This window comes from Musa acuminata, chromosome BXJ1-4, assembly GCF_036884655.1.
Source record: "Musa acuminata AAA Group cultivar baxijiao chromosome BXJ1-4, Cavendish_Baxijiao_AAA, whole genome shotgun sequence".
Lineage (NCBI taxonomy): Eukaryota > Viridiplantae > Streptophyta > Magnoliopsida > Zingiberales > Musaceae > Musa > Musa acuminata.
Window position 1 is genome coordinate 4582004 of NC_088330.1, and position 14336 is coordinate 4596339.

At 39.2% G+C, this 14336-nt stretch overlaps 3 protein-coding genes across 4 annotated transcripts; all 3 read left to right on the forward strand.

Moving 5' to 3' along the window:
* The first annotated feature begins 237 nt into the window (after positions 1 to 237).
* On the forward strand, positions 238 to 8010 carry LOC135642755 (sec-independent protein translocase protein TATB, chloroplastic-like). 2 transcript variants are annotated; one of them, XM_065159163.1, is made up of 6 exons: positions 238 to 537; positions 3650 to 3772; positions 5441 to 5496; positions 5670 to 5799; positions 7502 to 7624; positions 7715 to 8010. In XM_065159163.1, exons 1-6 carry the CDS (start codon positions 300 to 302, stop codon positions 7816 to 7818), a joined length of 774 nt encoding a protein of 257 aa, XP_065015235.1. In that variant the 5' UTR covers positions 238 to 299; the 3' UTR covers positions 7819 to 8010. The 2 variants fall into 2 exon arrangements, with proteins under 2 accessions (XP_065015235.1, XP_065015241.1); XM_065159169.1 differs by having other exon boundaries at positions 7727 to 8010.
* A 2268-nt stretch (positions 8011 to 10278) lies between these two features.
* LOC135672021 (ethylene-responsive transcription factor 14-like) lies at positions 10279 to 10731 on the forward strand. The gene has a single exon (XM_065180474.1). It carries the CDS (start codon positions 10279 to 10281, stop codon positions 10729 to 10731), a length of 453 nt encoding a protein of 150 aa, XP_065036546.1.
* A 2766-nt stretch (positions 10732 to 13497) lies between these two features.
* Positions 13498 to 14194, forward strand: LOC135642764 (ethylene-responsive transcription factor 1B-like). The gene has a single exon (XM_065159177.1). The coding sequence runs from the start codon at positions 13534 to 13536 to the stop codon at positions 14119 to 14121; it is 588 nt and encodes a 195-aa protein (XP_065015249.1). The 5' UTR covers positions 13498 to 13533; the 3' UTR covers positions 14122 to 14194.
* The last annotated feature ends 142 nt before the right edge of the window (positions 14195 to 14336 follow it).

Sequence of the window (14336 nt, forward strand, 5' to 3'; positions counted from 1 at the left end):
TATATTTATTATATATATGTATATATTTATATGTGTATATTATATATATATATATATTATATACATATATATATATTCATACATATATATATACATATATATCTATATATATATATGTATATATATATGTATGTATATGTATGTATATACATATACATACATACATTCATATATATATATACATACATACATATATATATATATATATATTTATATATGTATATATCCATCATTTACCCAAAGCTTTGAGCCCTCGATCTCGCTGCACCACATCCCGTTCGAGCTCGGTCTTGGTCGCCATGGGCGCAGCGACGCTCTCCCCGGCCGCCTGCTGCCACTGTTGCTCTTCTTCTTCCCGCCCCAAAGCGTCGGCGCTTCTCATCGCGTCCCCTCGCTGTGTCAGGATTTGTCCCAAACGCTCACCTTTGTCTCACCTCCTTCGGTCGATTCCCGGACTCGGCCCCGGTCTCCTCTCGCCCTGGAGTGGACTGAAGCAGCTCGGCTCCTTTGTGCCTCCGCGAAAGCACGCCCGCAAAGGTCGCCTCCTCCTTCGCAACCTTTTTATGTAGTCAGTTTTCTCTGGCATGATATTTTCCTTGAGATCTGAGGCTGCTCACTTATTTTGGAAAGGATGCAAAGGATTTGATTAGAGTGATACATTAGTCACCCCAGGAAAGAGGCCCTTAAAATGCACCTAATTCAGATTAAGCTATCATTAGGATGTGGCACGTGACTCTAAGGAGGGTGTCAAATTTAGGGCTTTTGTGGGATTAGTTATCAAATTATTCTTTTGCTTGAGATTATGTGCCAATTGGTTACATTCTTGAGGCATTAGTATGGTTAGAATTGGCCATACTGCTTTACCAAAAGAAAGAGCATTTCACATGCATGAGATTGTATGAAGAGAATCACTTGGGATGTCATCAATGCTATCGTGGACTTGTTAGAACGAGGAAGATTGTATGAGTTGGAGGAGGTCTTAATAGCTTGTCCTAACAAAATTGTTGAGATTTTAGTCTTCGATCAGGGAGATATTAAACTCTAACAAGGTTGCTTGGATTAACATATAAACACTTGTTATTACGTCGTAATAAGCTATTTATTCGTTTTTATTACATTGTAATATCCTCTCAACAAAATTTTATAAAGAAAATCTTGGTTGCTTGTCTTCTTACAAAGAGAAAGAGAAGACAGTTTCTGAGTTGATATTAGCAATACTTCAATAACATCCTCAGTGGTGTAGACTGTATGCTATCTTTCCTTTTCCTTTTACTAGTGCTAGTTCTAGATTGGTATTGCTGTTTAATCTGTAATCCAGTAATGGTTATTATGAATACATATATATGTGCCATGTACTAACGTACACGCATAATGCCATGACTTGGCTTCTCTTGCAATGAGGTTCAGGATGAACATTTAGAAAACCTTTCACTCAAGGTGCTGCAACCGCTTGTGAACCCATAGGAGTCTTCTCACCATTTTGTAGCTTAGTTTTTTTTTATGTTCATTTCACTGCTCCACACCAGATTCAAGTACTTATGAGATCATGAAGGCTTAGAATAAGGACACAGATTCAAGTTTCACTTACATGACGTCAGTTGCTATCAACAGACTTGGAACATTTCGCCAGCATCCTAACTTTGTCACCTATTTTAAGGATTTAATTGTCACAATATTTGTCTGTTATACCTGTGTATTCATCAAGTCACCCACTCATGGATTAGTATACCAGTAGATCGGTTGGTACTAATTGGTATTTACCAGTCCAACTAAGCATCAGGTTCGAAACATATAGTTCAGTATCACTTAGTATACTATTTGGTTTTTTCAGTGTGTCTGGGTGTTATATGTTAGTATGACATTCAGGTATCATACTAGTCTGATAGCTTTTCGAAACCGTTCTTGGACCTGGTGTTTTGAACCATATTACCACGTTCGTTACTGTGCTACAGTAGCACCGCTACTTTGTTAGGAGGGTGATAAAGTCCAATGACCTCAGAAAAGGGACTGTACACGAGTGGCTATCAACCCCAAAGCCTAAGCTGCTGAATCATGAACCCTTATGTGATATTTCTCTTAACTAACCTGTAGCTACCCCATCCACTTCACAAGTGAACATCCAATAATTTTCGCTCTACTATGGTTACAACCATGGAAGAGGATGGACTAGGGTAGTTATAAAAAGGAGAGATGTGATAATCGATATAGTCTTTTGACATTTATGAAAACGTATTAAGAGCATTTGAAGCTAGCCAGCTATTTGCAAATTTTATGCAAACTCTTAATGTCGGGTTGCAAATGATGATAAGATAGGGGATTTTTCATAATTTGACAATCAAACATGGTTTATAATATATAAAAAGATCCAACGTATGCAACTTGAGTTGCTTATATGTCATGTTTGAAGCATTTGAAGAGCATTTGAAGCTAGGCAGCTATTTGCAAATTTTATGCAAACTCTTAATGTCGGGTTGCAAATGATGATAAGATAGGGGATTTTTCATAATTTGACAATCAAACATGGTTTATAATATATAAAAAGATCCAACGTATGCAACTTTAGTTGCTTATGTCTCATGTTTCAAGTCCCTTTGATAACTAGGATTCCATGTTAGTTAAAGATGTCCATGCAAAACTTGAAGTGATTTTGGATATTAGGTTTTGCTCATCTCTTTTGCCTACATTCTTTTCTTGACGGGACATACTTGAATTATATTAACCAATTAGTGTACATTGGCTTAGTTGGTTATTCTTGCCTGATCAAATTGGTTCTATCACTGTACCATTTTTTTTTTCTTTGCCTGGCTAGTGAGTTATAAGTTTGGTTGTGGTTGAATTATTCAAACTTGACTTGCATGTTGTATTTTAATTTAGTGCATTTTTATTCAGGTGTGAACTGAGTTTAATTCTTTGTCGATACTTTGATACTAACCTGAAATAATTTTTTTATTGATAGAATAGTACAAGTGACATATTAGAAGCTTGCTTGCATTGGTGGCGTTGAAATCATTGTTCGTCAGGAATGAGCTAACTCAGACTATGTACAAACTATAAAAAGTTGTATATCTCATTTTTGCTTTGTACATCTTAGCTCTAGCAAGCTCCAGGTTAATAAGAGCGACTTCTAAAATTTCAGTTATTTTTAATTACAATAAAGGCATGAAAGGCTTCGTATTTATTTGAAATTGCAAGCTGTGTCTAGGTTTATGAGTATTTGCACTGTGCATTTATCTTTTTAAGTTTCTGCATGCATCGACTCTACTGGATAGTTTATCACTTGCACATGATTCTTTATCATTGTTTTATGAATTTGTTCCTAATTTTTACAAAAGAGTTTATTTTGATTTTTTAGCACTTTCATTTTCTTATCTTGAATATTCTCTAGGTTATAATAGACTATATATTTTTTCTGCTTGTTTGTTATTTAGTTGATAGGCATTTCTCTAACATAATGGCTTTATTCCATCTCCTAGCCTATATTTAAGCTAAAGTTTTCTTCACTTTTGTCTCTACATGCTTTATTTAGCTGTAGCTCTCACATTTTAGCTTTTTCCCTTCCTACACAGTCTTTATCATTTCAAATACTTTTGCATATCTGCTAGTCTAGTTAGCATGTTTACTTCAACTTTCTTTTACTTCTGTGTTGCAGACAAGGGAAATTGTCATGGTAAAGTGGTTTATGCTTCTTTGTTTGGAGTGGGAGCTCCTGAAGCTTTGGTTATTGGAGTGGTGGCTTTGCTGGTATTTGGTCCTAAAGGCCTAGCTGAGGCAAGTTCCTTCTGATGATTAGGAATTTGTTGGGATTTATAGTCACTTAATTTTAACATAATTCATCATCATCATATCACCTGTAGATTGCAAAGAGAAAAGAAATACAGACTGTGCCATGCAAAGATTAATTGTGTCTCTATGTTGTAGGAATACATGCATTGCCTAGATGAATGTAAGCTACCTATTAGTGTCTCTCTAAGATGCACTTTTCTAGTTAGAGGAAAAGGAGAAGCCTCCTAGCTACTAATCAGAAGGCTAAAATTTGACATTAATTAATGTTAATATGAAAAAATTTAGAGAAATCATTCAAGCATATGCCTTAAGGCCTTATGAGTATTCATATTTATAGGACTACAATTACCTCAAAACTCTAATCTAACTAGGAATGTGAATAGTCTAGAAAGCACTACTTAATACACAAGCAATATCTTCTATGATCTCATGCTGCAGTACTGTTTTATTACTGGTACATTATTGCCCCTCCTCTCCTGTTTGGGTTGTAAAAAGGGTGCTTAGTCTTCCTTTTCTCATTTGGTGCAGTCCTATTCTTCCTGTTTACCTTCCAACTTTCTTTAAGCTGCTGTAATCCTGTCGTAATTTGGGATTGAAAGTTCTAATTGTTTTAAGAGTCTCCTTTGACCATCTAGAGCCCTTCCAAATATGTTTGTTGTAGTTCAAATAACCTAAAAATATAATAGGATATACAAGCTCCTGTATCAGCAGTTTCATCTGCTCCCATGTCACCCACTGTGGCCAGCAATAATGAAAATAGAGCTGGCTGCCTTGTGTAGCATTCTACAAGGCCAAACAACCACATAGATTGGCCCAACATGACCATGTCTCGGTGGCCATGACTTGGGCTAGGCTGATGTCCATTTTTGGTCCAAATTTCTATTTAACATTTTCCTGTGGTGGGTGGTCTTAATCCAAACTCCTAACCAAATGTTTTGCTTCTGATTTACATGGGAAATACATTAGCAGTTTTCTTAGTTTAGGCTATAGTGTTGCAGGAAGCCTGGGAGAGGTATGTGAAAATGGTTATTGTCATTGAATGTTGATCATATTGTTAATTTAGATGGTATCATAAGAAAAATTGGTGGGAAATATATATTTTCGGTTCTATGTCCATTTACTTATTTGATGGTCAAGTTGTTAAAAGTTAAAACTATAAGATGTCAAAGGTGCTAGCTAACTTGGCTGGTAAAGATTGTCAAGTGCTAGCTAGCTTGGCTGGTAATGACTTTGTCAAGATCCATCTTCACTACTTACCATTTGCAAAAAAGGGTATTCGCCTTATCTCACATATCATTGACATAGTAATTTGATCTTTTTAGATATGCATGTTAATCTTCATGATGCAATTATGTAGTTGGTACATGTCCTACTTTGGTCATTACTAAAAATGATGCAAACATCTTTTTGATCTGAGGAAAGAAAAAGAAAACACTCAAAATAATTTGATAGTGTGCAAAATTTTCATGCATGCTTATGTTTCATTATTGTTTATGCAGAACGAAAACTGCTTGGTAAGTATTTGCATTCCACAAAGAAGTTTTAACTTGAATGTCACATCAGCAAGTTTTCAATTTATATTTTCCTTGGTACTTTGGCAAGAGGTGATTTCTTAGGTATAGTTAGTCTATTAATCAAGTTACTACTTTGCAGGTAGCACGAAACTTGGGAAAGACCTTGCGAGCTTTCCAGCCAACAATTAGGGAGCTTCAGGTTTGCTAAATTCTGTTCAGTATATTTTATGCTATGAACTCCATCATGATGGATATATGAGAAACATTAAATGACCATGTTTCTAGGAGATGAGCTTGTTAAAATATTCTAAAAAATTATGATGTTGCTTCCAGTTGAGCTGCAATTTTCAGTTGATAGTTCTTTTGCTGTAGGATGTGTCAAGGGAATTCAAGAGCACCCTAGAGCGGGAGATTGGACTTGATGAGGTTGCATCCTCTACAAACTACATTAATAAGTCTGCCTTGTATGCTGATGAAAAACAGCAAGCTTCAGTTGATCCAAGTAAGTTCAAAAGGTGCTTTCTAACACCTGATAATCATGAGGTGATTAAGTAGTAGTTAATTAGTCATTTAGACTGTAGAGTTGAGATTGGCATGAACTTGTTTACTTGAGTTGTTTTTTTCTTTCTTTGTTTTTGCCTGAGTTTCTAGAGAAACAAATTTGTTTCTCTGACACAACGGGCAGTCAAGTTTTGCCTTCAATAAGTTGTAATAAATCTTACTATGGCACAAGGCTCACCTCAACTTTTTGCGATGACAATAAAACCGAGTTTCATAATAGTCAAAAAAGCCTTATGTTAATCAAGTGCCTATTTGTCAAGTGTTCATGATCACTTGTGTTCAGTTGGAGACGGAGGGAAATGATTTATACTGGCAGTCTCTATTTTCTAGTAGCAGAAACAGAAAAGCAAAAAAAGAACCTAAGAGAGATGGAGGGAGAAGAAGGCTTGTGGTGGGTTGTCCATGCCGGGAATTTATGAAGAATAGAAAGATAAGATGATGAAGAGGAGGAATAATGTGAAAAATAATATTAGAGGTTACAGCTGAACTCATTGAATCTTCGTGCTGCAGTTGGTGGGTGCTAGTCCTCAGCTACCGTGGACAAAGGGATAGGGTGTGAAACAGAGGAAGAAAGTATTTCAAAAAGAAAAAAAGTTAAAGAAAAAGATAGAACAGGCAAGGATATTAAGCATAGAGGATGGGAGTTTTGTTATCTTTTATTGTGTGGTCAGTGGAGTGGTGCAGCGGGGAAGAGGATCAAGTGAGGACCTTCTCTGATAGTACTTTTAATTGGAATCCTCCAATTATCACATCCTAACCACTCATTGGCATATGATGCACTTGCCTACTATGGGGTCCAACCTCCTACTTTAAATTACAAACTGTTGGATAAAAATAGATTTACAAAATGATTGGAGAAGATTTTAAAGCAACACTTGAAATGGTTGAGATAAGGAGGAGGTTGCAAATCTAAGGGCTCTTGCAAATCACATATATTAATTACCATTAGACTTTTACATATAGGTCCTAAATATTTTCATTGATGAATTCTGAACCTCATACAATTTGACATATTTTCAATATTTGATTCTTTTTCCTAATTTTGATTTTTTAAATATTTTTATCTTAAAATAATTTTTTGGCAATCCCCGTTGTTGATTCAAACTAGATGGTTTTTGAAGACTTGATTCTTACCCCAAGAGTGATTTTGATTTCATTCCTGATCTTGCCAACCTTGAATTTGAATAATTTGAATACACTGGTTTATCATTGAAGTAGCTATCATTTTTTTTTTATTTTTACAAAGTTTAAGTGAGGAAGACAGAATTCGAACGCAGGATCTTACACTATACTGTCAAATCTTTACCAGCTAAACTAGTTGACACTTTCAAAATGTGTCGGTTGAGGTTTCGAACCCTTCAACTTTCAAAATGTGTCAAGGTCTTTACCAGCTAAACAAGTAGCTATCAAATTTGAAATTACTTGTTTCATATTATATGCAGTTTGTAGATCGTGGTTTGTCTTCTGGTCCTAATTGTCATAGTGCATTAGTTGACAGGTTGCTGATCCGGTGAGATTTTGATGTCCGTGCAATTAACACAAGATCACATTCCATATACATTTGCCTCATGCATCCTACTCTGCTTTGGTGTTTGCTTGAAACTTCACCGCGACATGAAAGAACATTATTTTGTATCTTTCAGATGGAAAGCCTTCAACTGGATCATATACCAGTGAAGAACTTTTGAAGGTCACAGAAGAGCAGCTGACTGCATCTGCAGCCGTATCTCAAGCAGAGGCACCAACACCTGCTGAACAACCCCAAGGTCAGGCAAATGTGTTTAAGCTGAAACTAATATCATTCTTTTCATCGTTCTTTGGTGTTCATACTTTAACAATCATATATTGACAATCAGAATCCACCTCAGAAACTTTAGCTGCAACAACTTTGGAAGAAACAAACCCTACTCAGGCTGATGCCCAGGTACAATCATCCGAGAAAGCAGAAAACCAGAAATGAAAATGATGCAGATGGATTGGAGGGAACCTCTGCTGAACATTGGGTCTTTCTTGTGAGACATGGAAGCTCTCCATTGGGGAGATGGTGAACAGCTAAGTGAAGTTTTGTAATCTAAATTTTTCTTTCTTAATACATGACTGCTTCATGATTCTTTTGATATTATCATGATATCCAAAAACACTCCTTTTCTTACACCATCCAGTCGATTCAATGTGGTCAAATCTCTTTGATCACCATAGTTGCAAAGGAACAATTTTAGCATGGAGCTCAAATTCTCTCTCTTAATATCATTTGGTGATTAAGATGTAGAGTTTGGTTGGTTAAATCTATAGGCTTGGAATTATCAACTTGATCATTAAAAGGAGATGATCCACCTATATATACCAGTTCCACCTTAATTGTTGGGCCACTACAAAATCTTTATAGATTTAAATTGTTTATGGAGATTGATTGAGTATTTCACCTCAGGAAGATGATGTATGCCGAAAGGATACATGCAATTAAGGTGAAAATTCTCAGTCCAATATTGGTTTTGGCATTTCTGTTAGACTAGTGCGATATTGTCATATTGGACAGTGTATCGATGTATACTGTCTCGATATCGATACACGTATGGATTAATTATTTTTAATTTGTCATAGAATTAATTGTTGTTTGTTTTTTTTACTCGAATTTGAAGTAAATAATTATAAGCTTTCTGTAAACAATATGCACAGAAGTCTTATTGTCGTGAGAGCCATTTGATATAGAAATTGTTATTTATTTTTAAGGCAAACTTTTCTTTGATAATATAATATTTGATAAGCTTTTAGCGTTTCATTTAATTGATTTTTTGGAAAAAAAAAATTCTTTTTAGGTTTTTTCTAAGAAGTCGTCCACTCTTTTGGTATTTTCCTAACAACACCTCTCCTTCAACTTCCTCACCATCACTTCCATCTCCTGCTCCCACCACAGCAACGGCCTTCCCCCTACTCTCATCGCACTGCCTTCGCCCCACGGAACACGACCGATGGGGAAGACTTTGTGGCTAGCGATAAAGGCGTTTGAGGTGACCGCAGTGGACGCGATAACATATTTGATATTTCTTAAAAGAGGAGGTATTATTAGGAAAATATAAAAAGAGGGGACACCTTTGGAGGAAAAAAAAACAGGGGTTTTATTTTGTCCCTAAAACTATCGTCCTTCTTATAATTATTTCTATTAAAATGTTCTTTTCCAATATGATGTTCTATAGCTTTTTAGTGCTTTATTTTGTCCCAAAATGTCTTGTAGCCCTTAGGAAAGCAAATTCTATTGAGGCTGCCCTTTTAAAAGAATGCATTAGGAATCATTGATCTCAACCAACTATCTCTGTGATCGAGTTAAATTTTTGACACCTTATTTCTATCAGGACCTTTTTACAAGTGATTTCATGCAGAGAAATATTTCTCGTTTGGGTTTTCCCATCACAGACTAAAGCGGCTGCTGTTTACAGTACAATATGTTGTGGCCCTTCTCGGATTTTTTGCTGGTAAGAATGTCGAGCATTTCACCGACCTTCTTCTTCTTCTTCTTCTTCTTCTTCTTCTTAGTAAATAAAGCCGAGTTGTTCTGTTCACCTAATCTGGACTTCGTATGCAACGGCTGCTTGCATCACAGCGTTATCGACGTGGATTAAATCCAAGCAAGGTCTCAATCGATTGCGTGCGTCCCACCAAATGAAATCATCGACGGCTGCGCTTACTGGTGGCGAGGGAGGGCGGCCGCGAAGTCCCCATCGCCCCTTGCGTCGTACCCATCAAGTCAACCGGCCGGTCTCCTTCGACCTCACCTGATCAGGTTAGATAGATAGATAGATAGATAGATAGATAGAGAGAGAGAGAGAGAGAGAGAGAGCGAAGAAGCACGGAGCATGAACCTCTTCCAGCCACAAACTACTTCACAGAACAGATGCAAACCACGAGTTCGCTTTCAACAAAAGCACCGTGTCCCTGTGCATGAACATCGCACCTGAGAGAGAGAGAGAGAGAGAGAGAGAGAGAGTGAACCTGTAGCAGCCACACGGAAACCAGACGAGAACAGATGGGCGCCTGAAAGCCGCGAGGTGGCTCTCAACAAAAGCACTGCGTCTCTGTGCATGAACATTGCACGTAAGAGAGAGAGAGAGAGAGAGAGAGAGAGAGAGAGAGATAGAAGCTTCCAAAGCCATCGCCTCTGGGCAATACTATTAGGATCGACAAGAAACACTGTACGAGGGTTAAATCCGGTGATTATATTTACACTGCACGAGGGAAATAGAAGCTTCCAAAGCCATCGCCTCTGACCCCACCCACATACACTCCAAGTCGACTTTTATTCCCGAGTAGGAGAGTTCTACGTGGCTTCCTCCCGTACGTCAACTTTAAGCCTTAGATTTCCGCATCGTTGAATTTGGATCGTCCGATGTCATTCCTGTCCCAGTCCCTACATGTTTAAATCTACATGGCCGCCCGAAGCCGCCTTCCGCTGCCTACTTCCGTCCGCTTCATGGGAGACGGAGGAGATCAGAAGGAGGGCGGCGAGACCAAGTACCGGGGCGTCCGGCGCCGCCCGTGGGGGAAGTACGCGGCGGAGATCCGCGACCCTGGCCGTCACGGCGCCCGCGTCTGGCTCGGCACCTTCGGCACCGCCGAGGAGGCGGCCCGAGCCTACGACGAGGCCGCTTACCAGATGAGGGGCGATCTCGCGGTGCTGAACTTCCCGGAAGAGGTCCGTTCTCGCCGCCGTCGCGTTGCGGTCTCGCCGTCGACGAGCCGAGCTCGCGGGAGCCCCGCGGCTGCCGCCGGGGAGCAGGTGATCGAGCTGGAGTGCTTGGACGACAAGGTGTTGGAGGAGCTTCTCCGGTCGAGCGAAGCGTCAGAAGAAGAAGAAGCGAAGGCTTCGGATGGTAAATAACCCTTTTCTTGTAATACACAGTCGGTTGCGTTAGTTCATACAGTTTAGCTCGTGACAGAGGAAATATTTATCCTATCATCAGGCCACGTGGCAGTACGATTACCAACAAAAAAATGGGTCCCGATCAATAATCGGACTGTGTGAGCTTTTATGTCGGAGGAATATTCCATCCATATATACTGTTAAATATTTCTAGGATTAAGTCCATTATAAAAAGATTATCCTATTCAAAATTAATTATTATTTACTCGAATTATCTAAACTTTGATCTTTGTGTAAGCAAGCGTTTGAGCTCCTCTCAATTATAATTGAGTGAGCATATTTATATATTCTATCTTCTTTAATTGGATTTGGATCGAGTCAAACTGACTCCACCAAAATTTTTATTTTTAATTGTAAAATTATGTAAAGCACTGAAAGGGATAAGGTCATATAAATCACATCCGAGCTGGATCGAGTGGCGCTGATTTGGCCATCACCAGACATCATCAACCGAAGAAACACAAAACAAAAGTTGGATGGGATTAGCAGCAGCCCATCACATTGTATGTAGTGCAGATTCCAAATCGAGTAATGTTTCCAGATGCTGAAACAGTGCTTCGCCTTTGGAATGATCATCTGCTCCGTCTTTTTGAAGGTTTGACCACTTTCGTCGAATCTAAAGACCGACTCCGACGACCACAGGAAAACCTCCTCAGGTGCGTCTCCTATCTCAAACCCCCCCCCCCCCCCCCCCCCCCCCCCAATGAAGGAAGCTCTCCAGTTTCGTTGACCATGTTTCACTACCATGCACGCTGCTTCGACATTGGATGCATGGTCAAAGCAGGGAGGAGCTACGATGCGCTTCCTCTTCTCCTTGTGTTTCCGTAGCACACATACGCTTGATGTTGAACTTGAATCAACGGTTGGTTACACATATACGTACGTACGTATGTATGTATGTATATATCATATTAAATGCTAGAGAAAACAAATAAATCCTAGGACAGACAGACTTGAAGGTAGTCTTTGGTGTAGAGTGAAGATGAGCTAACTAATAGGCACAAGCTTATATTCTTAATGCAGTAAAGCTATGAAGAGTTGTGATACTGATGTGAGAGGAGTTTAATCCATATAATACATATTCTAGTTGGTGACCTACCTATGGGGATGAACTGAAAATTAAAATTAGGTCTTGTTCATCTCTTGGGCAATTCCACTAATCTTGTTTCATGCATGGATTATATATATATATATATATATATATCTATCCCTCCAAAATTTGTCATGTTCATATTTATTCCTATAAATTTATGTTTAACATATGTACCCTTACAAAACCTAAAAATTTATGGATATATTGTTGCAGTTAATCTACCTCAGTTGAGCATTTTAGGTCTCTAATATTTTAATCGAACGATAACAAGCTATAATAATTTAATTTTGTTTGGTGCATTTAAAATTTTAATATATTTTAAATTCAATGATAACCATGATTTATAGTAGTTATTTGAGTTGTTAAAGGAAGTGACAGACATACATGAAAAATCTAACTATTTGGAGGGATACATACATATAATACAATATAAAACATTCAAAGGTTTCAAATAGACATGTAAAATACTAATCTCTTTATGCCTTTTATTATGTAGTTTAGCTGTTTATGGTTGTTCTTTCTTCATCAGAATGTTTCAGTATTAGATAGGATAATAAATTACCAACTTGCTCTGAGGTGAATGAAGCATGGCCCAGTCAAGTTGATCACATATTTTGGTCATATGCATACATGCGATGCATCTCATCTAACTCATAACTATACTGTTGTTGTTTTTTTTATGTTGTTAGCTTCTTGATGTTGTCTACTCCCAATTGTCTCTCTTGGATTTCAGCTCAAAGACTACTTATCCTCACTGGCATTGCTGTTCCCACAATTAGAGGTTGCTCCAACCTACTAACTTAGTGTTCACATAATTTGAATCATATTGTCATTCATTGCTAGTACATTTTCCCTGATACTTGTTAATTAATTCTGTGTTTTACCATATGATTCATAATAGATTGTTAACTGTAAAATGGAGTTCAAATTCTCTACTCCTAATGTGTGAGTGTAATTTAAATAAATGATTAATGCAACTAATTCCAAAATGATTACACTTTAAAATTAAAAATAAGGAGGTTTTCAAATAGTGATTCCAATTTATTAAATGAAGAAGCACATCAAGGAGTAGAAAATTGATGTAAATTATGAAATTGATGGGGTTAAACTATTTTTGTTGGAAAATATTGTTTTAGTGTGTTGCAGGATATTAATGCAAAAATAGTGACTTATTGGCTTTTCAAGTAATTAACACATTACTCATTTTGCTGTTGGTGAATTTGTAATTCAACATTGAATGTTACTACTACAAATTTGGATCCTGTGCAAAGGCCCCGGCAAGACAAGCTGCCACGCATCGATCTCATTGGGCGCCGAGGTGAGCCCCATGGTTTCGGCCAATGGAATGCTCTGATATGACACCGCTGCATCGAACAGCCTTTACGGTCTGTTACACCCACGAACTAGCCGACACGTGTCCTCGCGGCACCCTCTCCACGGTGGGCGGCGGCCACTTTTGGTTTGACCCAGCCGCCATGCGTCATTGACGCACGTGAGAAATGGAGCCGCGGGTCCCACGTCTGCCAACCCCGTCTGCTCCAATAGAATCGTCCCACCCCAGTCGTGCATCCCCAGACGGGTATAAAAGGCCGAGACCCCAACGTTGGACTTCCGCTAACCGAACTCGTCCCCCTTCACACACACACACACACACACACTCTCTCTCGATGGTTTCCACGAAGACCTCCTTCCAAGGTTCCGAATCCTCATCGATATCCACAGCCGGATCGCAGGAGGAATCTCTCCCCTTCGACGTGAACGACGCCGGTGAGATGCTCCTGTTCGACATGCTCATCGAGTCCGCCATGACCACGAAGACGTCGACGGGCAAAGAGGCGGAGTCGAAGGGCCCGACGGCGAGCGGGAAGAGCTACCGAGGGGTGCGGAGGCGGCCGTGGGGCAAGTTCGCGGCGGAGATCAGGGACTCGACGCGGCAGGGGGTGCGGGTGTGGCTGGGCACGTTCGACAGCGCGGAGGCCGCCGCCCTGGCCTACGACCAGGCGGCGCTGTCGATGAGGGGGGCGACGGCGGTGCTCAACTTCCCGGCGGAGCGCGTGCGGGAGTCGCTGCGGGGGCTGGAGCTGGCGAAGGACGGCTGCTCCCCGGTGGTGGCGCTGAAGAAGAAGCACTGCATGAGGAGGAGGAGGAAGAGAAAGGTGAGGGAGTCGAGTGGGGAGGGCGTAGTGGAATTAGAGGACTTGGGAGTGGAGTTCTTGGAGGACCTCTTGGGGCTATCAGGGCTTGCGAGTCAGTGATGACAAGCTCATAGTTTTGCCCAACCTTATGATATTTTAAATATATTAATATGGATATTAAGTTGACTGTCAATTAGATTTACTGTAATGGACACATGTGCAAGTTTTTGTATAGTTTTGTTAAGATATATGCGCATTAAACTTAGGTTCAAAGATATAAATATGAAAAACACTAACTTTGGAAACTATTTCTTAGTATTTCCCTCTTAGTCAAG